General features: G+C 47.1%; 1 protein-coding gene across 1 annotated transcript in view; it reads right to left on the bottom strand.

Annotated features, from left to right (window-relative positions):
• Positions 1-26,285, bottom strand: part of SLC16A2 (solute carrier family 16 member 2) — a 101,762-nt gene extending 75,477 nt beyond the window's left edge. Inside the window, exon 1 of the mRNA XM_003917894.5 lies at positions 25,686-26,285. Within this exon, the coding sequence (XP_003917943.2) occupies positions 25,686-26,109 (424 nt within the window). The 5' untranslated portion in view covers positions 26,110-26,285. The remainder of the gene's footprint in view (positions 1-25,685) is intronic.
• Positions 26,286-27,457: the final 1,172 nt, after the last annotated feature.

The raw sequence follows: 27,457 nt of genomic DNA on the forward strand, positions 1-27,457 counted from the left end.
TGTGAGCCACCATGCCTGGCTACTTTTTAAATTTTTTTGTAGAGACAGGGTCTCGCTATGTTGCCCAGGCTGCTCTTGAACTCCTGGCCTCAAGTGATCCTCCCACCTCAGCTTCCCAAAGTATTGGGATTACAGGCATGAGCCACTACACCAGGCCTCCAAAAAGCTTTTTATCATGCGACTCCCTTCATATGACTTACGTCTGGGTACTTTTTTCACACAGGGAGTTAGTGGGCCTCTGTGAAAACTCACAAAGATTGAAATTGACCACGTGTTCAGACTCAAAGAACATACTTAATGTCTCTTTAATATTGGACAATCTTTTATTTGAATAAGTCAATAACTTAATAACCTTATTTAGGAAGAGAAGGGCAAAAGCCTGTTGAGGGGTGGCAAAAGGAAAGATATTCAATTACATGTTGGGGCAGGACAGGGTGGGGAGGAATGCATTCTCTGTTGCAAACAGGTAACTCCGTCATTCTGTCATCCTCATCTTCACCCAGGCCTTAGGCCAAAATTTGAACTTCCCACAGAGAACTTCATCTCTCTGGCGTGGCCAGAGGCAGAAGGTTGAACCCAAAGGCTTAAGGAGCACTGTATCTGTCACGGTGCTTTAGAATCCTAAGTTGAGAAGTTCTTTCTTTTTCTTAATTTTCTTCTGCTGCAAGTTTACTTCATCAGTACCCTGGTCTTTGCATAAGAGGTAGGTAAGCTTAAATTATTGAATCCTGGATAATTATGTGGCAGAATCTACTGGAACTCAAGATTCTATCTGCCTGACCTATCCAAAGATGGCAGTGGGCTAGCAAGAGAGAAGTCTGTTCACCTTGCCAGCTTTTCTCACGAAGGGGAATAAAGCAGAGAATTTTGGTTTGTTTATTTGGTTGTTTTTTTGTTTTGTTTGTTTGTTTGTTTGTTTGTTTGTTTGTTTTGAAACAGGGTCTTACTCTGTCACCCAGGCTAGAGTGCAGTGGTACGATCATGGCTCACTGCAGCCTCGATCTCCCAGCTCAAGAGATCTTTCCACCTCAGCCTCCTAAGTAGGTGGAACTACAGGCATGTGCTGATACCTGGCTAATTTTTGTATTTTTTTGCAGAGATGGAGTTTCGCCATGTTGCCCAGGCTGTTCTCAAACTCCTGGGCTCAACCCTCAGCCTCCCAAAGTCCTAGGATTACACATGTGCGCAACCGTGCCCAGGCTTAAAGCAGAGAATTGACTTAGCTAAGTGGTAGTTGGAAGGCCAGGCTTCCCAGGGAAGGACAGGACCAATGTGTGAGAAATTTATCCTGCCCAGTTGCACCTGGAGCACAGATGAGGCAGACCATGCTTTGGGAATTCTAGAATTGGACAGAGGATCAGTGAGAGTGTGGCTCTACCCTGGAGTTCAGAAACCTGATTGGTCCCAGGGGAAGAGGAGGGGGCAAAAAAATCTTGGCCCCCACAACTAAAATCAGAGTCTGTAGACAGGGCAAGGAAGTAGGAGAGTCATTTGCCAGGTGTCTAGGAGCAAAGTGAAGCTTGGAGGTTTCCTGTGGGATTTCTTAGGCAGAGGGGCATGGTTAGCAGTCAAAGGAAAAGCTAAAAATCTGACCTTGGTTGCTAAGAACAATGATGTCAGAAAACAAACCCAAACACAAAACACCGTTAAAGCAGCCTTGCAAATAAGGTCTGAGAAGTCAGCAGTGGATCCTGGCTTTGCCCAGCATGCCTGGAGTGAGAGGCATGAACCACTTGGCCCCTCTCGCCCACAATGCCTTTCCCGAAACATGCCCATGTTCTCCCACTCCTGGCCCTCATTTCATTTCAGTACAAATTTATCAAGCACTGATGATGTATAGTGTATTGTGTTAGGTGCTAGAACCACTATATCTCTCCTTATAAAGCATTATACTCAATTGTTAGCTCTAACAGTAAGAGCTAACAACTGAGTATAACATAAGACATACAGACATGAGACATCGTTCTCTATCTCCCCTTAACCCACTCCTATCATAGCATCTAGCAAAATGTGCTATATATAGTGAAATGAAATAAATCTTCTTGCAGGAACACAAGTCGAATAGAGAAGGAGGCAGAAAGGTAGTGCACAGTCAGTATCTTTTTGATCCATTGCCTAATTTTTATTAGGCTTGCTGCCTGGTTTTATTTGATTCGTGGAGACTGATGGTTATCTTAATAGCGAATCCAGATCCCTTGCCTCTCATATGCTTCCAGAAAAACTTCCTACCCACCTCAATGCATGCACACATGTGCACGCACTCACACACACACACACAACTTAGAACTTGCCACTTATTATCTATGTGCCCTTTACTTCACTTCTCTTCGCTTCAATTTCCTTATCTGAAATAATAGGCTAATAATAATATCCAGAGACAAGTTGCATCTTCCCAAATAGATCTCTCTTACTGGTTTGCATAGATTTGAGGTTGTCACTGCTCCTGTGGGTGTGATGACAAGGCCTTTCTGTGCAGAAAAGCCCAGCTATGTTTGTCCATGGAAGAGGAAAGAGGACTCTGTGAGAATCCTGTGTGATTCTCTGTCATGGACATAGACATTACAGAAGCAAATGATCACCTCGTCCTTACAGCAAACAGTGGAGGCAGACAGGACATTAACCAGGTTGAGTAAATTTGCATTATTGTGTATATGGAAGGGCAGTCAGGTAGCAGGGAATATTTACAATAACAACTCCTCCTTTTTGAACAGCACTTTAGGGCTCACCAAGTATTTCAAGGTCATTCTCTCATCTGATCTTCAAAACAAGCAACAGAAATCTCCTAGATGTTTTTTCCATATATTTTCCCCATTTAACCCTGTGTCAAACTTTAAAAACCAGGCTGGTCTTTACAAATGAGAGAACTGAGGTTCAGGGCAGTAAAGCACCTTTCCCAAAGTCAGGGAGGGAGATAGTGGTAAAATTTGCAGATAGTGGTAGAACCCAAGCTTTCTGATTCCTGGTGGTGTGCTCCTTCCCCTGTAACAAATAACAGGGGTAGAGGAGTCAGGGGCGGGATCTGGTGCCAGGACAGCCAGGATTGAAGAGGGAGGCAGTATGGAGAGGGAATACAGAGAGCATGAGGATGAGGGAAGATGAAGAAGGAGTGGTTTTTGTATCTGAACCACAGCCCCTTCCCCATATTAATTTTCTAAGTGCTACTCAGGGGTCTCCCAGGGAAACTCCTTTCCCTCAGATGTTGCCTCCACAAGCAACTTAGCTTATTCCAGACCCTAAGCAGTGCTCTGCTGGAGCCAGCCTAATACCACCACCTCCTCCTGCCCCTGCCCCCAGACACACATGCACACACATACACACCTGGTACCAGACTCTGGTCAGTATTACTTTGTGAGCCAAGCTGCCTTCCTCTTCTGCTCAAGATGCAGAAAGGGATAGAAAATCCATCAGCAGCTTCCAAGAGGAAAAGGTATGATGGGATGGGCAGGGGAAGAAATATTCATCTCAGCCCACCCAGGAGGGCCGTGGACAATGCAGAATCAAGGTTAGCCTCTGTCTGCAAGTCCTCCTAGCTGTATAATGCACTCACAGAAGGATGCACACAAACACAGGCACAATCACACAAGGAATGGAGTGGTTTCTCTGGGCCCATTTTGCAGGAATTTCTCATTTACCAATTTAAGGAGATATTTCCTGTTTTTCTCAGGAAGGAGATAGTTACAGGGCCCAGGCCTAGAACCCAGAGCACCTTCTGGATACTGTTACAGAAGTACCTCACCTGGGTCCTGGGGCCAGGAGTGAGGCAGCTGAGTCAGATCCCCAGGCCAACTCAGCCCAAGCTGACTGGGAGCCACTCGCCCACTCTTCTTCTACGCCACACATGGAGAGAGCCTAGTGGGGAGGAGAGAATGGCAGATTACAGCCAAGGGACCCAAGGCTGCTTGAGTTCATGGGGAAGGATTACCATAGAGTTGCTGACCTCTGGAATGTCAAAGCTGGAAGGGGCCTTAGGAATCATCTAGATATGGAATCAGATATTCAGAGGAGCAGGGAAGAGATGATCCTAGGCTTGAGAGTCACAGGTCTGTATTTGAATCCTGGATCTACTGTGAATACTAGCATTTGACCTTGAATGAGTCACTTAACATTTCTGTTCCTCAATATTCTGATGTGTGGAAAAAAAAAAAAAAAAGGGAGGAATATCCCCTCATAAAGCTATTTTGAGGCCTAAGTGAGATAACCCATGGAAACATTTTAGCATAATGTCTAGCAAGCAGTAGGCTCTCAGTAATTTCTTTTAGTCAAGCAGAGTTAAGACTGAATTCTCAATTCCCCACTCCTAGCTGTTTTACTTTGAGCAAGCCACTTCACCTCTTGGAGTGTCTTTTCTTGTTTTTCTTTTTTTTTTTTTTTTTTTTTTTTTTGACGAAGTCTCCCTCTATCGCCCATGCTGGAGTGCAGTAGCACAATCTCAGCTCACTGCAACCTCCACCTCCTGGGTTCAAGTGATTCTCCTGCTTCAACCTCCCGAGTAGCTGGGACTACAGGCGCGTGCCACCGCGCCCGGCTAATTTTTTTGTATTTTTAGTAGAGACGGGCTTTCACCATATTGGCCAGGCTGGTCTTGAACTCCTGACCTCATGATCCACCCGCCTTGGCCTCCCAAAGTGCTGGGATTACAGGAGTGAGCCACCGTGTCCGGCTCTCTTGGAGTGTCTTAATGGGACTAATCCTACTTCACAGGGCTATTGTAAGGATTCAATGAAATAATTAATACACGTAAAAGTCTGACATCATGTTAGGTACATAGTAAATGCTCAATAAATATTGGCTGAACCTGAACTGGTGTATCACTAGGGCATGAGACCTGGACTATTTTCTCAGAGTTATGCTGCAGTACCCCACACTCCTTTGTCTCATCTTTTGCGTGACTGGTCAGACAAATGGGTACATCCCAAACAGAGGTTCAAGCAAGATGAATTTGTTCAGATGAGAAATGAACATTTGTGGTTTTGGATTTCAGCTTCATTAGCAATGGGCTACTCTACCTTGCATGACCAATTCCTCGGCCAACACTAATGAGGCTAATGGCTGCCACCTACCCTTCTCCTGGGGGCACAAATTCCCATTTCTTTTATTTATTTTTTCTTTTTTGGGGGGGATGGAATTTCACTCTTGTTGCCCAGGCTGGAGTGCAATGGCGTGATCTCGGCTCACCATAACCTCTGACTCCTGGATTCAAGCGATTCTCTTGCCTCAGCCTCCTGAGTAGCTGGGATTACAGGCACGCGCCACTACGCCCGGCTAATTTTGTATTTTTAGTAGAGATGGGGTTTCTTCATGTTGGTCAGGCTGGTCTTGAACTCTCTACCTCAGGTGATCCACCCACCTCGGCCTCCCAAAGTGCTGGGATTACAGGCATGCCCACGCCCAGCTGCAAATTCCCATTTCAACAGCCAACCCTGACACTCCTGGGGCATCTCTAGCCATTTCCCCTGTCCCAGAACCTGAAGTGATGAGGACAGGTACAGGAAGGTCAGAGACTGGGGGTGAGGGGAGGCTTTCCTGTCTTTTATTGCCCAGTCTGGGGACACTTTCAGCTTATGTCTGGCCTGCATCCTGTGAAGGCCTCTAGTGGATCTCTAATAGAGATCAAGGTTTGTCTCCAAGGCAAACCACATCTCTAGGTGGTGGTGTTGGTGAGGTGGAGAGTTGAATATATTCAAAGCCCTGGAAAGTTTCCACTGCTGGACATGGTCCTTCAGGGAGACAGGCCTGGTGGATCAGCCATTTGTCAAATCTCCTTCTGCTCAAGTCTAGGCCTATAGACACCTCAAGCTTACTCTTAGGCAGCTCCCTCACTCCACCTTGACAAGCACCCATTGTTTGCAGAAACCTTAAATAAATATTGGGCTTTTATTCCAATGCATGGATTAGCAGCTGGTTTCCAATCAGGATTATTGTGACTGCTGCTAGTATACTCTCAATCACTGCCAAGCAAATTGTAAAAGTGTGTAGCTCTCTGCCTGGTGTGGTGGCTCATGCCTGTAATCCCAGCACTTTGGAAGGCCAAGGCAGGTGGATTACCTGAGGTCAGGAGTTCGAGACCAGCCTGGCCAACATGGTGAAACCCCGTCTCTACTAAAAATACAAAAATTAGCCAGGCGTGGTGGCGAACACCTGTAATCCCAACTACTCGGGAGGCTGAGGCAGGAGAATGGCATGAACTGGGGAGGCGGAGCTTGCAGTGAGCCGAGACCATGCCACTGCACTCTAGCCTAGTCGACAGAGACAGACTCCGTCTCAAAAAAAAAAAAAAAAAAAAAAGCCCAGGGGGTGGAGCTTGCAGTGAGCTGAGATCGTGCCACTGCACTGCAGCCTGGGCAACAGAGACAGACTCCGTCTCAAAAAAAAAAAACCAAAGTGTGTAGGTCTCGTTACACATGCCTTTTACCTCACGTGTAAAATGAAGTGGTCGTCTATGTGATTGCTCTTTGAAAGTTAAGGAGTCCACAACTCAGTGAACCAGGGGTCAGACCTGACTCTACCCTATCCATGCTCATGCAGGTGCACACACACACACACACAAACACACACACACCCCCTCATTTATTCTTACCACATCCATGTTCACGTCCACACACATCCACATCTACATGCATGCCCATAGTTACACACAATTGGATATACTTATAATCCCATTCATATACATACATACTTTCACAGCTTTGACACAAACACATACACACAATACACAAAACCACACACCACAGTTGACTCTCTCTCTCTTCTCTTCTCTTCTGAAGTTGACCAGGAAATAAACACACTTGGCTAAGAGCTCCATTACATATTTATGTACAGCAGCAAAAAAAAAAAAAAAGAAAGAAAAAGAAATTTATATTCAGAGTAAACAATCTCCAGTCCCAAGGCTGAAAAAGCTGAATAATCTCCCTGCCCTACTCTCTACTGCCCAAACCAACACACACACACACATACACACAAACAAAACAAAACAAAACACATACGCACCTTTTTAAAAGACGTCTTGCGAGGAGCCCTTATAGTTTGCCCTTTCCTGGCAAGCTGGAGCAATTTGTTCTAAACTTACAGTGAACACACATCTTGGTTTTCCTGGGACAATTCTAGTTTATGCCTGTGGTTCCAACAAAAGTATTAATAGTGTTCTCTTTTACCCTCAAAAGTGTCCCAATTTGGACAATAAATGATATGATAATCCTACTCCCTCTCTAAAACCCTCCTCACCCTGGTCATGGCTGGGCCATCTAAGATGAGCCTATTACATGAAGCCCAGGCCTCTCTCTTCCTGAGAAACCATCTTGCTCTCTAACCATGCTTAACTTTTCAGCTCTATCACTAAGAATTCTTTTTTGTTCCAACCTTGCAAATAAGCAAAACAATTTTCTAGCCCACATTCTAGTGATTGAGGGGAGGCTGAAGGACTCTGCCATTTGGTTTGAGAAGTTATCCAGCCACCAAAATTCTAGTTGGCCTCAAAGTGGGTGTAACTTTTCTCCTTTTTGTCTCACCTCATTTAATACTCCAACTATGTTCCTCTTGTTTATAATCCTCAATACCCTTACTTTTCCCTCTTTTTTCCCTCTTCCTCCTCCCTGTCTCTCCAAAACATTAGGCTCTAATGACCCCAGCACCTCTTTGAAGCAAATATACTTCATGGTACCACCCCCCACTCCGCTACCACACACACCCTAGGCTTAGAGATCCTTAGAATAAAAAGCAGTGGCAAAGAGAGGGCAGGAAGGGAAAAGAGAGAGAGAGCGCAAGAGTGAGGCTGGGTGTGGTGGGTGACACCTGTAATCCCAACACTTTGGGAGGCTGAGGCAGGAGGATCACTTGAACCTAAGAGTTTGAGACCAGTGAGACCTCATCTCTACAAAAAAAAAAAAAGAAAAAAAAAAAAGAAAAAAAGAAAATTAGCCAGGCATGGTGGTGTATGTCTGTAGTCCCAGCTACACAAGGAGGCTGAGGTGGAAGGATCACCTGAGCCCAGGTGATCAAGGCTGCAGTAAACCATGATCACACCACTGCACTCCAGCCTGGGGGACAGAGTGAGCCCTGTCTCAAAAAAAAGGAAGGAAGGAAGGAAGGAAGGAAGGAAGGAAGGAAGGAAGGAAGGAAGGAAAATAAAAGAAAGAGCAAGCCAGATAGAGAGAGAGAGAGAGAGAGAGCTTGATTCAACTTCAACTTCATTGAGGCTCTGTGACTAATTTTCATTAGGCATGCTGCCCAATTTCTTTTAGCTTTGGGGCATGTGGGCCAGTGACTATTTTTGTGGCTGGATTAACAACGTTTTGAAAAAAGTCTGAAAATGCTGTCAGCTCTTTGCAAACATGGCTATAAATATGTTGTGCAGGCTAGAATCGTAGTGCTATTCAAAGAGCAACTGGACAAGGATCCATGTTCTCCAGACATGTGTATGTCACATACTGCAGCTTGAATTTTTGCAGCAGCTGTGCTACTCTGCAAACAAAGTGGAGGCAGAGAAGGAGCGTCAGCAAGGGCAAAAGGGATATTATCAGTATCAAGTGGAGGAATTTACAAACAGGGCCTTTGTCAGACCCCCAGAAAACTGGATTGTCTAGGGAGAAGCTGAAGGGTATGGTACACTCACATGTATAGCTATGAGGCTGTAGATGTATGCACATATGCACGCACACACTTACAGAGATACATATACATTTGTCTGTGTGAGTATATGTGTGTGAGAGAAGGAGAAAGGATATCCACGTGGATAAATGTGTATGTGTATGCACTTTTAATTGTCTATGTCATGAGTTCAGGCTTAAGATCAGATGTATGTGTAGTTTTGTACATATAAGTGGTTGCTTATGCATGTGTGTGTCATGGGTGGTATATCAATCTGGCTATACATGCATAAGCACATGTGCAAGTCTACAGATAAACTTATGTATGTGGTAATCATGATGATAATTCAAAGCTGTTTTCAAAGGGCTTTCACATCCATCTTTTCATTTGAACCTCATCATAAGACTGTGAGGTAGGGATTATGATGCTCCCGTTGTCCCTTTTTCACAGATAGGGAGTGAGGCTCAGACTTAGTCAAGATTGCAGATCAGGTAAATGGCAAATCCAGGACTCTAACACTGGTCTGTCTGTTATAAGATCTTGTGCCTTACCCTATACCACAAAGCATGTGGAAAAGTGAGGCAAAGGAGAGTTGAACGTTGGGGTCTTCTTTATGACTTCCCACTCCAAGGCCAACTTTTCCGTTAGTGCTAAAAACAGATTCCATTTTTAAAAAGAGAGCCTCAAGGCAAATGTTAGTCTCTGTTGAGCCATGGCCTGGAAAGTAGCCTTTAGGTTGGGTGGTCTCACCTGAAGATAATAACCAGATGTACTCATGGGACACAGATGAGCCATTGCCTTCTTAAGCAAGTGATATGCTGGAGCCCATAGGTGTGTGATGGGGGTGGGGGTCCTGTGATTAGGAGCTGGAACACTAGGTTTTTTACCTCCCTATTCTCTCTTCTGGCTGCCTGTGGATCTATCTATCTTCTCTTCCTAAAAGCTGCAGGCTCTCAACATCTGGTCTGACCGGTTTCACTTGAGCTTTCCATGTTTGAGATATTCTGTGAGGAAGGCAGGCCTGAATGTAAGTGGCGACATCCCTGGGCAAGGCAGCATAAACCTGTCTGGAGTCCTGCTGACCTCCCTTATCCAGGCCACCAGGTCCCTGCAGCTATTTGGTCAGTGGATCTAAGGAAACCTTGCTTTTGACTAGTTTTTCCATAGGCAAAATATCTAGGTTAAGGCAAAAAACACTGGCTCTTGGAACATAAAACTGTGCTCTTCACCATTTGGATGGTTAGAACCTGGCGAAGATGTGTAGGGTAATGAAGATACTGATAGTGACTCCAAGTTTTCCAGGAACACTGATCTGAAATCCTTGAACAAGTTAGGGTTCAGGGGAGAAGCTTGATCTCCTTGTCATGTGGAGGCAAAAGAGCCTCACACATTCCTCTTTTGTATCATGACCATGTTCAGTCATCTGAACTTGTCACTAGAACTTTAACTTGCTAATATTTAGAGCTTCCTGCAGGGGACCTTATTTGGACTTCCAGGCATTTGTCCTTCTCTTCCCCTGGCCCCAGAAGATAAACCATCCTTCCAAGTAACAGGATGGGAGGTCCCAACCGGCAAGAAGGTCACGAGGCTTGGCAGGTTAAGCTCTCAGAAGCTGGGATGCAGGGCACCCCGCTGTGGATGGAGTTGCTTGGGTTCAAAACTGTTCTTTGTGAATGTGTAGGCCCCTCTTAGTCATTGGTTCCCTCCAGAGCATAGGGAGGAGCATACAGGCTGGCGTGGCCAGTACAGGATTATCCAATAGATGGATGAGCATGAGCTTAGGGCACCAGTGAAGCAGGACCACCATCAAATGAGAAAAACATAGATTTAATTATTTCAGAATTTGGCCGTCAGTAAAACAGTATTTAGAACCTCTAAAGATCTTAATCTGGTCCTAGGTGTGGCCAACATCAGAACAGCCCAGAAGGTACCTTGATAAGCAAGCCCCAACCCCCTAAATTTCTGACTGCGTAATACTGAGCTCCTTTGGGCTCACTTGGGGGTCATACTTGCTCTCTGAAACCCAGCTGTATAGATGCATGAGGTGTAGTCTACTCAGTAGATAATAAGAATAGGAAACATTTACATAGTACTTTGCATATGCCGGGCACTGTTCTAAGCTAGCTAGCTAAAGATACATATATAGATACAGATATCAACTCATTTAACAACTCTACACGGTAAGTACTCTTGCTATCTTCCTGTTACAGATGAGGAAATAGAGGCACAGAGAGTTTAAGTGCCTTACCACAACATACAGCTAATGAATGGTGGAGCCAGGATTAATCCAGACAGCGTGGCTCACTCAAGTGGGCTCCATGAAAGGGGGACTTTCAATAGTATCTTACCCATAAGACACAAACCCCTTTCTAAAAGTAAAACCAACATCTTAGAAAAGTGATCTTAAAGTGGAGATTATTAAAGAGAGATTTCCAGAGATATTGACTCAGCATATCACAATCTGTCCCACCAAATATCAGCTTCGCATTGAGATTCTTGCTCACTTGCACACACACACACGCACACACACACACACACACACACTTTCTTTTTCCCCTCTCTTGGATAGAATTCTCCAAGGATATAGGATAGAGACTATGAGATAGATACCCTTTCCAAAACTCACCTTTGCTCAAATTTGAGAGGATCTGTTTTCCATTTTCATCAGAGAAGTTCTCTTCCACTCACGACCTCACCACTCTCCATCACCCTCAGCCCCTTGTCAGGAAGCTCCCAAGGCCTCCTTGGTTTACAGGTACCATTGGTTCTAAGTGTCACGAAGTCTCTGGGAAGTTCAACTTTCCCAATTCATAAGTGGAGAAATTTGAAATTGAGAAAGGAGAAGGGACTTGGCAGGGTCAGAAAAATAACCAGTAACAGAGCCAGAACAAGAACCCAGGTCTCCTGACTCTTAGTCCAGTGCTCTTTCTTGATCCCAGCCAGCAGGCATTATTTATGCCCAGATCTTTCCTTTCATGAGCCCCTGAACTTTTAGACTCTCAGTTCTTTGTTTCATCATACTATACTGCTTCTTACCCATACACTTAAACTTTAAGCTACTACTAAGTTTAGGAAAAATTTTATTACACCTTTCAGGTAGCTTCTACATTTCTTCCCCCAATAGAACATGGAATTGGGAAGCCTGGGTTGTAGTCCCAGATCCAATATTAGAGATGGGGTCTTGCTCTTTTGTCCAGGCTAGGGTGCAGTGGCATCATTAGAGCTCACTGCAGCCTCAAACTCCTGGGCTCAATCTGTTAAATATTAAATGTATTAGCTCAGGGCACTCACTTGCCCTCAATGAAAATGCTATCCACTTTCTGCAACCGTAAAGTGGGAATATGAATCTCTATACAGTCCTTCACTGCAGTGAACTTTTCCCTAACTAATACAAACCACATTGACTTTTCATTTTCCAGAAACTCCCAACATAGCACTTGATGTGACCAAAGATGTTGGCACATAATGAAATTCAATTGGGTATTTTATTTCATAACTGCCTCTGTTGCAAGTATCAATGCAAACTAAGATGTAAACTACAATATCCCACACACAGAGGGGATTATTATCATTCAATATTCTTTCCTCTCCTAGGGCTTACGGGTCTGGGGACCTGTTTGGGACACAGAGTGAGGGGTTGAGAGCTGCTGCTACTTATGCTCTTCTTTTCCTTGGACCTCTTAGAAATGCACTTGGGTGGCTGACATGGAAGAGCAGGTGGTGTGGGCTGAGTGGGCTGTGCCACAAACCATCTGTAGGCACCTCATTCTGTGGCCCAGTGCCCAAACATTCCCCCTCCCCATGTCCTTCTCCCCAAATGTCCTCAGTATTTTCCTCTCCTCATGCCACTCCACCCCACCTGCTGGGTAAGGCCTAATGGGGAACAGTGACTCACTAGGCTGCCAGAGGGCAAAGACCCAGAATCCAAGCAACAGCCGAACTGTCCAGTTCTCAGCCCCGACTCTGCCACTGCCCAATTCTCCACTTAGCTAAATCCTATTTCAAATTCCAACTCTACCAGGGCCTTGATGCCTCATGCCCTCACAATCATTTCTCTTTTTCTAGATCACCACATGAAAATTGCATTCAGTGTAATATACACACTTTTTTTTTAACTACTTAGCACAACTGTAGTTGTTTGGTGTGTTATGTCTTCTCAAAGGAATCATACACTTCTTGAGGGACGCTTTTCCTTCTCTGGTGCATCCAAGGTCCAGCCTAACATAGAACAAAGACCTATTGACTTGAATTGAACCAGTATTAATTGAATTGGAGGTGGAAGGTATAGGGAGGGCTTGTGAGCAGGGAGAGCACAAACACTTAGTGAACACCTAGTACATGCCAGGCTGTATGCTAGATGTTTTACATGCCTCATCTCATTTAATCTCCACACCAGCAATGACAGATGGTATTATTATACTTATTTTATGTATGAGAAAGCTTAGACTCCAAGAAGTTTAAAAACTTTGTCAAGGCAAGTCATTCGGAAAGTAAGCAGAATCTAGCACTGTTTGACACTAAAGCCCCATAGTCAAAGGTTAGTAACAGCCTGAATGTAAGGTGTTTATTAAATAAATTGTGATATGGCCATAAAATGGAATATGGTACAATCATTAAAAAAGTGAAAACTTTATGAACTTAATGTACCAAAATATAGTTCGAAGTATGAAAAGCAAGCTGGAGGATAAGGTGGATGGTAGCCTACCATTTGTACTTTAAAAGTAGGGCACACCACATGTTCTTATAAGTGTGAGCTAAACATTGAATACACATGATTGTAAAGATGGGAACAATCGACAGTGGGGATCACTAGACAGGGGAGGGAGGGGTGCATGGGCTGAAGGACCACTTGTTGTGTACTATGCTTATGGCTTGGATGATAGGATCATTAAGACCCCAAGCCTCAGCATCACATAATTTACCCACGTAAGAAATCTGCACGGGTACTTTTTTTTTTTTGAGACAGAGTCTCGCTGTGTTGCCAAGGCTGGAGTGCAGTGGCACAATCTCAGCTCATTGCAACCTCCGCTTCCTGGGTTCAAGCAATTCTCCTGCCTCAGCCTCCCAAGTAGCTGGGATTACAGGTGCACACCATAGTGCCCGGCTAGTTTTTATATTTTTTAGTAGAGACAGGATTTCACCGTTTTGGCTAGGCTGGTCTTGAACCTCCTGACCTCAAGTGATCCACCCACCTCGGCCTCTCAAAGTTCTGGGATTACAGGTGTGAGCTACCACGTCTGGCCTGTGTGCTCTTTATAGTAAAAGTTGAAAGTATTAAGGGTAGAGTATACACACACATGTGTGCACACACACAATTACTTGTACGTATACAGAGTATCTCTGAAGGGACACACCAGATAACACTGGTGGCCTTTAGGGAGGGAAACAGGGTGGCTGGGAGATAGGACTGGGAAAGAGACTTTTCACCATCATACCTTTTGAATTTTGTCTCCGTCTCTTTCCACAAAGTAGTGCCTGAGGATTGACTTTGAAAAGTTCAGGGAGAGAGAAAGGGAAGAAGAATGCCAGTGATTGAGTTGGGGAACTCCTAATGTGACAGCAGCCTACCCCTTATTCCCCAGTCCTCTGACAAACCAACGTCTACCCACAGTGCTGATTAAAGTCACGTATTTCCAGGTCTGTTTTCCACCTTTAAGATGGGAACCAGAGGGAGTAAGATTATGTGATCTCTAAAATGCCTTCCAGATCAGAAGGCATTTAAATTACTGAAAATCAATATGGTGAGTCCTAGTATATTTGAAATCTTAGTCTTAAAGACGGGTTTAGGAATTTTGTTTTGTTGTTTGCAACAAAAAAGCAAAACATTTTTGTTCTGATTTGCCTACTAGCTTGTCTTAACGAAAACTCCCTTAGTGGCCATTGAAATGCTTAATCAAAACTGCTTTTGCAGTCCTTCTTTGTGAAGGCCACAATTCTGTGGCCTCTGTTCTCTGGGGCTATCCTGTTTAGAACACAAGGAAACTGGCCCACTCCAAAGCTGAATACAAAGGAGCAAAGCTCCTTCTATGCTTGATGTCCCCTGGCCCAGACCTTCTGACCCTAAATATCCCTTTCCTTATTCTTCATTACCTGCAGGAGAACAGAGGCTCTGTGAGAGATCCTCGGGAGGAAGTGACACCCTAACTCCACCCCACCATCTGCCCCCAACCCCTAGCAACTCCTACTAAAAAAACTCAGTCCTTGACTTGTAGGGAGGTTTGTGAGCTCCTGCCAAGTGCTGTAAATATTTCAACATGCCTTGCTTCCTTGAATGTATATGACCTAGGATTTGGCCCCTCCTCTCCCTGGGCTCTCAGAGAACTGAGGAACAAAGAAAACAGCTAGTATTTAGCTACAGGACACAGGGGTCAAATTGCAGAAGAATACAGTGGGGAGATGGAAAATATGGAGTGGGAAGGTGGGAGATGGGGAGGAAATACTTAGAGAAACATTTAGAGAAATGTATAGGGACTCTGTTTTTAGAGGCTGGAAAAGGATAATAATAATAATAATAACCACTTCGTAATTTACAAAGATCTTTCACATACTCACACTTTCATTTGACCCTTCATAGTCTTATTAAAGTAGATACTGTTTGTCTTATTTTGTAGATAAGAATACTGAAGCCCAGAAAGTTATGTGACTTGTTCAGGGCTAAACAAGAAGAGACAGTTTCTTTTTCCACTTTTATTTTAGGTTCAGGTGTACATGTGCAGGTTTGTTACATGGGTAAATTGCACGTTGCTGAGGTTTGGCGTATGAATGATCATGTCACCCAGGTAGCGAGCATGGTACCTGATAGGTAGTTTTTAAACTCTCATCCCCTTCCCAACCTTCCCCATCTAGTAGTCTCCAGTGTCTATTGTTCCCATCTTTATGTCCATGTATACTCAATGTTTTGCTCTCACTTGTAAGTGAGAACATGCAGTATTTGGTTTTCTGTTTGTTAATTCACTTAAGATAATGGTCTCTGGCTGCATCCATGTTGTTGCAAATGACATAATTTCATTCTTTTTATGACTGCATAATATTTCATGTTGTATATCTACCACAACTAGGTTGATTCCATGTCTTTGCTACTGTAAATAGTGCTGCAAAGAACATACATAGGCATGTGTCATTTTTGGTAGAATGATTTGTTTTCCTTTGGCTATGAACCCAGTAATGGGATTTCTGGGTCAAACGGTAGTTCTGTTTTAAACTGAGGCTGGGTGCAGTGGCACACACCTGTAATCTCAGCACTTTGGGAGGCCAAGGAGGGTGGATGGCTTGAGTCCAAGAGTTTGAGATCAGCCTGGGCAACATGAAGAAACCCTATCTCTACAAAAAATACAAAAATTAGCTGGGTATGGTCGTGTGCACCTGTAGTCCCAGCTACTTGGGAGGCCGATGTGGGAAGATCCCTTGAGTCTGGGAGGTCAAGGCTGCAATGAGCTGAGATCGCGCCACTGCACTCTAGCCTGGGCGACAGTGAGACACTGTCTCAAAACAACAACAACCACCACAACAACAACAACAGCAAACTCCAAACTGTTTCCAGCTGAACTAATTCACATTTCCACCAACAGTGTATAAATGTTCCTTTTTCTACACAACCTTACCAGTATCTGTTATTTTTTGACTTTTTAATAATAGTCACTCTGACTGGTGTGAGATGGTATCTCATTGCGGTTTTGATTTGCATTTTGAAGAGAGTTTCTATGGACTTTTTGGACTCAAGAATTATGACCCTTTGCATACAAATCTGGGTAGAGTAAACTGGGTAGTTAGAGGAGTATGCCATGTATCATGAAACTATCAATCTTTTGATTTATTAACCCCTTCTTGGTCATCTCTTTTTATCCTTGAGTCATAAGGATGCCGGAAGGTACAGGAATGAAAAACTGCAACTCCCTTGGTAGTTGCCCCCTACATCTTCACTATGTCTTAGGTGAGGTCTAAAAGCAAGAGTTCTAAACTCAGACTGTTTGGGTCCAAATCCTGGCTCAGCCATTATCTGCTATGAGTTTGAGCAAGTTACTTAATTTGTGTGCTTCTCTTTATCTGTGAAATAGAGGAAATAATGGTACCTACCTCATAAGGTTGTTGAGAACTAAAATGAGTTGGTACATGTAAAGTGCTTAGTATAGTGCCTTGCCCAGACTTAATTGCTAAATGTAAAATAAATGTTAGCAATTAATATTACTATTACTACCACCACTATTATTATACTTATTAGAGTGAATATTAGGCAGATGTAAGGAGGTAAATGTCAGCAAAACTCCACCGTGGAATGCAGCAGAGCAGCCATCATTAGGCTGTGTGCTTCACATTTTTTTCCCAGTAGCAGGGAAGGCTTATAAGAAGTCATCTCTATTCTTCTACCTGGTCTCCCCTAGCATTAGTGACAGCTCCACACAAGTGACATGGGCCATGAACAAAGGAATAGCTCTTTTCTTTGTATGAAGCTCAGTTACTTGAACAAGTGACTGAACCTGTGACCTCAGTCTCATAGGCACCATATTCTAAGTAACTGTGCTAATTGGCTTGGACAGACATCGCACACCCTGCTGTACACACACACACATAGGTCTGGACACATGAGTGCATGCATATATCCTTCCAGTCTGGATAAGCGGGTGGGTGAGCAGATCCATGGGTTAAGTTGAGGAAAAAGATGGTGTGGGCACTGCTTGTTTGGCAACATTTCCCTTCCTTTTCCCCTTCAGCTGTGTAAAAGCAGAAGAGCAACTAAACTGGGAGCTTCGCTCCTCCAGCTCCACCCTCCCTGAAGGCACTTTTTTTTTTGGACAGGGTCTCACTTGTCACCCAGGCTGGAGTGCAGTGGTGTGATCATGGCTCATTGCAACCTCAACTACCTGGGCTCAAGTGATCCTAGTATCTCAGCCTTCCAAATACCTGGGACTACAGGCATGTGCCACTATGCCAGGCTAGATTTAAAAAAAAAAAAATTTGTAGAGACAGGGTATCCCTTTGTTGCCCAGGCTGGCCTCAAACTCCTGGACTCAAGTGATCTTCCTGCCTCAGCCTCCCAAAATGCTGGGATTACAGGCTTGAGTCACTGGGCCCGGCTTATTTTTTTCTTTTTCTTTCTTTTTGTTTTTGAGACAAGTGCAGTGGTGTGATCATGGCTCACTGTAGCCTCAACCTCCTGGGCTGGAGCAGTCTTCCTGTAAAGGCACTTTTGACTCTAGTTAGGACTTAAATGTCTGTCTTCTCCCTTCTCTGACCCCTCTACAACCAATTGTGCAGCAGTTTTGGCAAGAAAATAGATGTCGGGGGCTCAAAACAGAATGAACCAGAAACACTGAAGCTACCAAAAACCAATATGAAATCTCTGGAAGTTCAGTTGGCCCAGGAGATGGGGGACAATGATAGTCAGGATTTGAAAAGAAAGGAACACAAGTAATGAGGACATTTGTTGAATATTATTGAGTAAGACTTTCTACAATACTATCTCCTGAGCTGGGTTACTAGGGCTGTGGAAAGAGGTGTGGAAGTGACAAAAAAGGTGTCATAGCAGCTATCTTAATGCAAAAAATCCAGAGGTGATGGCTTCCACACTCTTGAGTGCTCCATCAAAAGTCACCCTTCACCCAGAAAATGGAAAGTAAGAGAGGAAAGGAAGGGGAAAGGGGGAAGGGAGGCCTCTGTAGGATGTGTAGGAGTGGGCCTGTGACTCTGGCAGGAGTTGGGCCTATACAACATCCCAAACCCCAATTGTTCCTCTAACTGAGCAGTAGGAAGAAAAAGAAGAGAGAGAACAATACTGGGAGAAAAGGGTATGGCACATATAGCAAACATGATAAAAAATGCATTGTGGAAGTAGGAGAAGCTGAGAAAATATGTGATTGGGACAGCCAATTTCATCCCTTCTCCCACCAATGCTGGAAACTGGAGCGAAGCAGAGGATAAAAGAGGGTGAGACTCCTAGGGTGAAGAGGCTGCACTTCCTCAAGCTACCCAAACAGGCCACATTCCCCACCCACAAGGAGGTGTCAAGCGATTTCACATTATCTACCGTAGCACCCAACTTCAGGCAGGTGATGAAATCTCCCTAGGTTTAGTCTTCTGTCACCCCTAAAGCCAGAGAGAGCTGGGGTTGCCTAAACCCGCTTCCCAGTAATCTTTGAATACTGGGAGAGATACAGGAGGATGAAGGCAGAAAAAAACTTGCAATAAAGTTTCCCAGTCCCACTGCTGGGGAGTTGCAAATGGGTCCAACTCAAGAGGTACAACCCAGGCTGGCCATACTCTTCATCACCCTCACCTAGCAAGCTTCTTAGTCTGGTTCCTTTGCACTAGTACAGCATAATCTTTTTTTTTTTTTTTTTTGAGGCCAGTCCTCCCGCGCTGTCGCCCAGGCTGGAGTGCAGTGAAGTGGCGATCTGGGCTCACTGCAAACTCGCCTCCCGGGTTCCAGCCGTTCTCACCGCCTCAGCCTTCTGAGTAGCTGGGACCCTGAAATCGCCACAGCGCCCGGCTAATTTTTTGTATTTTTAGTAGAGGCGGGGTTTCACCATGGTCTCGATCCTCATGACAACATTGATCCGTCCGCCTGGGCCTCCCAAAGTGCTGAAGTTACAGGCATTGAGCCACTCGTGACCTTTTTTTTATTTTTTATTTTTTATTTTTTTATTTTTTTTTTTTTGAGGCCAGTCTTGCTCTGTCACCGGGCTGGAGTGCAGTGACCAGATCTCAGCTCACTGCAAGCTCCACCTCCGGGTTCACGCCATTCTCCTGCCTCAGCCTCCCAAGTAGCTGGGACTACAGGCCACCGCCACACAGCCAGCTAGTTTTTGTATTTTAGTAGAGGCGGGGGTTTCACTGTGTGTTAGCCCACAGGATGGTCTGGTCCACCTGCACTCAGCCTCCCAAAGTGCTGGGATTACAGGGCTTGAGCACGGCGGCCCGGCATAATCTTTATAGAAGCCTCTGGTACACCTAATTCCATGAACAGATGAGAAATGACTTACTTCAGATAGAATATTCATAATCTATGGCTTAGGGTGTAGGGCATAGGATGTGTATGTATGTGTGTGCACGTGCACACATGTGTATATGTGTAGAACAAAGCCTTTTCTCTAGGGTTCAATCATTCAATCTCAGGTGAGACAACTCCTTTCAAGACAGGACGTCCCGCTCCATAGTTCACACAATCTGAAAAGAATAGTTTTTACCTTTTCAAAATGCAACAAAACCATAAAATGAGGCTGGTGGGAAAAGCAGTGCATCTTCCTGGGAAACTGCTCTGCTCGAAAGGTTGAGATGGCATGCTTTATGTAATTCTACAAATGTTGACAGTCCAGCTGCTTGTTTACTCTTCATGGGCTTGAGGCAATACTGCCAATGACATCCAAGGAAAAGGAAAGAGACTTCTGTGCCTACTACTTCCCTAAGCACACTCTCAGTTAAGCCCTGATGCTGCAATTGACCAGGGATTGTGGACATCTAATGGGGCCTTCTCCAGGATCACAGTAGCAACCTTTCCCAACCCCACCACAGCAGGATCCAGGCAGTGGCCCTGAGCCAGCTAACAAAATGCCCTGTTTGAAGACCTCTGAAGGGAACCCCATCTAGGAATCCGTTTCCTCTGCTAGCTGGAAGTAACAGCAAATCAAGGTCACACTGACTATGCATTTCAGAGAAATAAGACTGTGCTGTGAGAAATTAAATTTCAGAAGAGGGGTCCAAACTGCGGCTTGAGGAAATGTTTATAATTTAATGCTTTTGAGGAACAGGTTCAAATGCTGGAAAACAGCAGCATACAGACCCACCCTGCTTGCCTGTAGCAGGCCAAATTGAGGGAGTTCTCTTGGAGACCCAGCTCCATACCAACCAGGACACTCTAGAAGAAGCAGCTCCACATGCAGGGTTGCCCTTACATACTGAGTAAAAAGGAATGGGTAAATTTTAAACACATCTATACCCATGGGCAGCCCCATAGTCTTTAAATACAAATGACGTGGGGAAATGATGGCTTTTCCTTGCTTTCCCAATCTTCTCCCAACCCATCCTCACTGTCATTCAGGCAGCTTAACAAACTTTTATTTGCTTAAATGAGTCAAAATGTATGACATATCAATAGTAAAGAATAAGATATCACATAATTTTAGAAGGATAGAAAGTTTATTTAGTCAAACCCTCTCATTTTATAGATAGATAAACTGAGATACAGAGAGGTGAAGTGCCTGTCCAAAGTCACAGAACAAGTTAGGGGCACAAGTTGTGTAAGTCATAGTTACTACCTAGTTGGTATCACTGAGACCGCCAGCTTTGGGGAGTCCAGATTTGGCCCTGGGTCTTGCTTTTTTAGACTTAGAATGAGCATTTGAGGCCACTGGACAGTGAGCCAGGCATCCAGCCTCAACCAGCTACCCCAACTCAAACAAGCATCCTCCTGGTTGGCCTCCAAATGACCCAATCTCTTATTCTCATCCCTTTCAGTATGAGTCATGGTCATAGTTCAAGATCCCGTTTGGTTGGAAAGGAGGCAGGGGAACAACTTGAGAGATGCCTGGCCAAGGGCTGTGTGGCTTGAAGCACCACAGCAGGTGCTAAGACAACCTGATCTAGCTCTGCTGGACAGGAGTCAAGAGCCTTCAGCTGAAGTCAAGAGATGGGCAGATTTGCTCAAAATATACTTTGCTCCCAAAGTCAGCAATTTAGTGTTACAGTCCAGTGAGACACTGAGCAATGAATCTCTAAGGTGGGAAGGAGAAAGACAGCCTGCTCTACCTGGCCCCACCCATCCTTGGGACCCTTGGTTCACCCAAAGGCAGTGTGTATCATTCTTCCCCATGCCTAGAAAATTCTGTTTCCATCAGAGTGGAGCATCAGCCTGAACTATCTTGTGCCTAGTAGTGAACCTTCCTGACCATTGTCCCTTTCTCTGGTAATGAAAGCCTCAGCCTTGACCCCCCTTGGGAGCTTACAAGGACCATGCTTATAAACTGCCCAACAACAACAAAAAAATGTCTTCCATATTTTTTTTTTTTTTTTTTGAGACGGAGTCTCGCGCTGTCGCCCAGGCTGGAGTGCAGTGGCCAGATCTGAGCTCACTGCAAGCTCCGCCTCCCGGCTTCACGCCATTCTCCGGCCTCAGCCTCCCAAGTAGCTGGGACTACAGGCGCTGCCACCTCGCCCGGCTATTTTTTGTATTTCTTAGTAGAGACGGGGTTTCACCGTGTTAGCCAGGATGGTCTCGATCTCCTGACCTCATGATCCGCCCATCTCGGCCTCCCAAAGTGCTGGGATTACAGGCTTGAGCCACCGCGCCCGGCCTGCCTTCCATATTTTATGGCTCAGTGGTGGACTGGCAGTCAAGTTTTACTCTGGAGTACTTTTAAAAAGACTTAAGCATAGAGCCAATGTTAGCAACTCTGGCTTGTTCTTCCTTGTCTTCTGAACTCCCAATCCTAACCCTATTGCAGCTCCAACTCACTTAGGCTCCCAATATTGAGCTGGGGCCTACAACCAATGGCATCTTGCTTCTCTTTCCCCTCTTTTCTCCAAAAAGGCCCTCCTACCACCCTAGGAAGCTATGCTTGGGCCTCTACTTTCCACGGAATTGCCTGGTTGTCTCCTGTCCTGTCTGCTATTTGGTCTGGGTTGGGGAACTCCCAAATTTCCCATGATCTTGGCAAGAAATACAGGCTCATTTCCCTCCTGATCTTTTCTCTTTTTTCACTAAACCAGACTTTGATTACTTGCCTCCCTCTCAGGAACCTTTTGCCTGCCAATCCACCCAAGCCTAGGACCCAGGGAAAGTTGGCTTTCCTCCAAAACTGGTGAAGAGAGGGGACAAGATATACAGCTGGTGACACCACAAAACTGCATACATCAAAGGATCCACAAAAACTGCACATTGTATGCTCTAGTAAGGCCTGAATCCCATTTCCCTTCTAATTTCTGTGGCTTTTTCCCATGCCCAGAGGCACTCTGATGTGGAGCTGTTCCTCAAACATCAAAACTACCTTTCTTCCCAGCTACTTGGGAGGCTGAGGCAGTAGGATTGCTCGAGGCCAGGAGTTTGAGACCAGCCTGGGCAACACAGCAAGAGTCTGTTTTTTTAAAAAATAATAACAAATAAAAATTAGCCGGGGGTGGTGGTGCATGCCTGTAGTTCTAGCTACTTGAGAGGCTGATGTGGGAGGATTGCTTGCGCCCAGGAATTTGAGGGTGTAGTGAAATATGACTGTGCCACTGCACTCCAGCCTGGGCAACAGAGCAAGATCCCATCTCTAAAAATAAAGTACAAAAAACTACCTTTCTGTGGGGCTTCCTCACAACAATCCCAATCATCTGCAGGACCTTCCGCCCATTAAGCCAATCAACACAGCTTTAGGTCTGTGAAGATATTAGGCCTAGTCAAAGAGAAATTGGGTTACGAGGTGCCTCCAAACACTAAATTCATAGACTTTTAGAGATGGAAGTCATGTCAGACATTAATAAAAATGGACTACACACCAAATTCTTTGAGTGTGGGGGTGTACATTCTGTTTCTCCCAGAATGGCTATTGGACAAATACTGGCTGATAAAAATGATACAAACTTCGATTAGCTTCTTCTATCCCTTTGAGACACCAGTGCTGTGGCACAGATGGCTGGGAAAATTTTGAGTAAACAGCAGAAAGTGTCTTCAGGCAAAGACACATTCAGAATCTCAGGATCTGAATGGTTGCTTGGGAAAGTTGAAGGGCTCAAGAAAGGTAGTACTGAGGATGAGATTTTCTAGGAGCTCCATAATGTGGTAGAGTGTTCCTGACTTTTCCGAAATAAAAACTGTGGTATCCCTGAGAGCCTCTAGTATCAAAAATAATGTCAGTGAGTTCAAGATACACTACAGCAAGGACCCAAGTCAAAGTATTTTGAGACCCTAGGGACATACCAAATTCCTTTCTGTTTCTTCCTGACCTATACTCACTATACTTTAAACCAGTGACCTCAGCCCCTCAGTGGACCTGGTCTGTGTTAGAGTATGCACTAGCCACACCTCTGCATATCCCACTGCACCCCCACTACCACCCCCACCCTCTAGCTGCACTGTGAGGTCTTGACCGGAAAGTCCCAGCCAGCCCTCCCCCTGAGTCCCCTATGATCACCTACTTTGAAGTCTGTTCCCCAGCAGTGAGCCTCTTCCTGGTAAAATAGTGGTTTTTCCAAGTTTTATTATACACTCCTAAGATCACAGATCTAGGCCTCCTCACACCATATAAATGCCAGGGCCTAGCTTCAGCCTAGCCTCTACTGCTTCTCATCAAGTTTCACTCAGACTTTGCCACTCACTGATCCTGAAGGCCAACAGCCTGCCTTCAACCACAGGGCAATGCTCAGCAGGTGCCCTTGGCGGTAACCTAGGCAACAGCATGAGTCCCTACACTGCCTGCTTTCCCAAGGGCCCCTGAACTGCATCAAAGCAGGAAAAAAGGTGATCCCAGGGGTGAGTGTGGCAGCCATCTTCCCTGCAGAAGTTGCTCTACACTGGCCCAGGACCCCTCCACTCCAGCATCACAGTGGGCCTGGGTAGTCAAGAGACTTCCTTTGACAGCCACTGACGCACACTTGAACTATCTTCAGCGGGGCCTGCACACTGCTGCTGTGCCAATGAATCAACAAGGTCTGAGGCACCAAGATCCCCAAAGCCCCTTCCGCCAGGGAAGTCCAGCAAAGCTGCAAACTAAAACCACAAGTCCTCAGTTGAAATTGGTGGGAGAAGGCCCAGGGAATTCACAGGTGGACACTACAGAATTCAAGGTTTCTATGTTCACTTAGTAATTCCCAGGTCCCCTCAAATGGCAGGAGAAATACGTGGAGGTTGGAGGTTGGCGAGAGGAAGGAACCCCTCAGTCCTAGGGCAACACTACGAAAAGCCACATATTCCGAGTTGTGAAGTTGGAGCTGGTGGCAAGAGTCGAGCTGTCCTGAGGAGCCACGAGAGGGAGCAAGCCTTGCCAGAGAGGGCATCCCAATCCCCCGTCTTCGTCTGAGTCCCTCACCAGAACTGCTGAGGGATTTCGCCAGCGGCTTTGCTGGGAAAGCGAGATGGTTCCTCTGACTTCTCGCAGCTCACAGGCGGCCTCAATGCGAAGAGCGCGCACGCCTGGGGTCTTGCGTCCACTGGCCTGGAGAGCGAGGGCTATGCCCCCCAACTCTGAGATCAAGTCAGCCCCAGGCGAAAGCTGGAGTGGCGGGTCTGGCATTCAGGCTGTAGGCCGAACGAGGCACCCCACCGGTAGCAGAGAGGCGCGGGGTGCGGGGAAAGGCAGGGCTGAGGTTGGGGGCGGTGCGGAGTGAGCAGCAGGGCCCAGTCTGCCTGCCGCCTCACGCCTCTCTGGCAGGAGACTGCGGAGACCGCCTCCCCACCCGCTTTGGGGCTCGGCTCATAGGGCACGGAGATCCGTTCACTCCTGCCGGGCGGCAGAGGACTGCCGGGCACGGCTGGGCCGTAACTGCAGCAGCCAGAGAAGCACGCACACCCCCACTCTAACTCCCTCCCTCCCTTTCTCTCCTACAGACACGCACGCCTGCCATGTGTTTGACTCTTCGCTCATAGTCATCAGGATTCCTAAAGTGTTTTTAACAGAAAACACCTCCGCTTCCCCAAAGGAACCGGGGGGTGGGGGTGGGGGGCTGCTGCGGAGATCCGCGTTACAGTGCTTCTCTCAGACCCCGCCCCGCCTCTCAACTTTCTCCTCTCCTCATGACTTCTCCCCACCTCCAAAAAAAAAAAAAAAAAAAGTCCTGCAAATATTTTCCCCCAGCACACACGGGCAAAGGTACCTTAAACAAACCCGAAAGGTGCATCTGGATTTGTCCCAGGGCCAAAAAAGTCCATTGCTTGCCAATGATCAATGAATGTCCCAGTTCGTACCCCCGGGAAGCCTTGCACCTAGTCTCCCCAGTCGAGGCTGCCCAGAGCCCCGCAACCCGCACCCTAGCAGAGTCATGGGAAAGGGGAAAGGGGCAAGGGGCAAGGGGTAAGGGGAGGAGTCGGAGAAGTGCATTGGAGGCGCGCCTTGGACCGGGAGGTATGGGGTCGGTGGCAGCGGGAGCAGCCACCTTTGCCCAAAATGCCAAGTGGGGTGTGCGGGGCCACTCACCTGCTTGGAACTCCACTTGGCGATTTTTTTCCTTTTCCTCCTCTAGCAGCATGGAGTAGAGGATCCCGACAGAGTTATGGATGCCGAAGATGGAGCCGTTGCACCAGGTGGCAGCGAACACCACCACCCAGCCGAAGCCACCTTCGGGAGGCTGGAAGCCGCGCGCGGTGCCGCGGGTCTCCACCGTAGGCGTGGGCTCGGGTTCGTGCACCCGCTCGGACTCAAACTCCAGCTCCGGCAGGGGTGCGGGGTCCGGTAGGGGCTGGGGCTCCGGCTGGGGCTCGGGCGGGGGCACCGGCACGGGCTCGGGCTCAGGCTCGGGCTCAGGCTCCGGTTCTGGGCTACCCACCGGCTCCGGCCGTTCCCGGTCTGCCTCCTGCCAGCGCCCCTTTGCTTCCTCGCTCGCCTGGCTTTGCAGCGCCATCGCGGCCGGGGGACTGTGGCTGCTTGGGCCAGAGGAGCCGCTGTGTGGCTGGTACTTGTTTCTGCTGCTGCAACTGCTGCTGCTCGGAGGGCTGCTGCTGCCGCTGGCGCTGCCTCCTCCTCCAGGCTCCGCGCCCCAGCTGGCCAGCCCGTCCCGCGACAGACGGTCCCTCGAGCCCTCTCCTCCTCCTCCCACGTCCAACCCCCTCCTCCTCTCCCCATGTCATCTCTCTCTCCTCCCCCTCCTCCACACCCCCCACCTCTTCCTCCCTCAACAGGCAGCCGCTAGAGCCTCGCTCTTCTCCCCAGCCCTTCCTCCTCCTTTTACTCGCCTACCTACTCCAGCCGCCACTGCCTCTCCGAGCTCCCTTCCCAAACTACTGAACCCTGTTCTTGCCCGGACGCCCGTTAGAGGAAAAGTTAAAATGGAAAGAAAGAGCACAAACTATCCTGTTCTCCTGTCCTCTTTTTCCCGCAAGCTCTAGAACCGACATTGATCAACCCCTAGCCTCGGGGAGACCCCTCCTGTTCTTTGCTCCCATTCCCTCCTTCCTCACAAGCAGCCCGCAACTGAGGTGGCCCCGGGGACCCTAGGACGACAGCTGGCCTGCGAGGAACCCCACCCTGCCCTCAGGAGCTCCCATGTCCCTCCTTGGACTTGAGGAGGACGACCTGAGGGGACAGCCTGGGCCTCGGACAGCGGGTGAACACAATCTTCTTGAGCCAGAGGACTCGGCCCCCTGCGGTCCTGCGCACCCCCGGGAGTCTACCCCGGCCCCCGCCCTTCCCGGCAAATCCCTGGCGGCCTGGGAGGGGAGGAGGCGGCCATGCAGCGAGGCCCGCCCCTCCGGGCAGTCAATCAGGGCTTTGTTTGCGCCAACCTGGAGCCCAGAGGAGCCGCAGAGGGCCGGGTCTGGGCCGGGCTAGGGCCGAGTGTGGGCCAGGAGCTGGGCCAGGAAGGGAGGGAGGTGCAGTGGCACCAGTGGGAGCCGGGCCCAGGCCCAGTCGGGAGCCGAAGCTCAGTTCAAGCTCCTCCCGACTCTCTGTCCCGGACTGGGGAGGGACGAGTTGGAGCCGGGTCCAGCCGCCAGTTTGGGCTTGGGCTGCCCCGCCCCCAATATCTCGGCTGGGCTGGTCCCTCGGGCCTTGGCCGCGGCTTTTCAGGTGCTGGAGACTCAGCGGAGCTGCAAGCGGACGGATGTCTTCCCAGCACCCACCGCCCCCTTCCGCCCACCTCAGGCATGCAGACATAGGAGTCCCACTGTATGTCGCAGACTGAGGCCCCAGCCCCGCTGAGGGTAAGGGAGAGTTTGTTCCCCAGGAAGCGCGCCGGGTCAGGAAGAAGGAAA

This window comes from Papio anubis, chromosome X, assembly GCF_008728515.1.
Source record: "Papio anubis isolate 15944 chromosome X, Panubis1.0, whole genome shotgun sequence".
Lineage (NCBI taxonomy): Eukaryota > Metazoa > Chordata > Mammalia > Primates > Cercopithecidae > Papio > Papio anubis.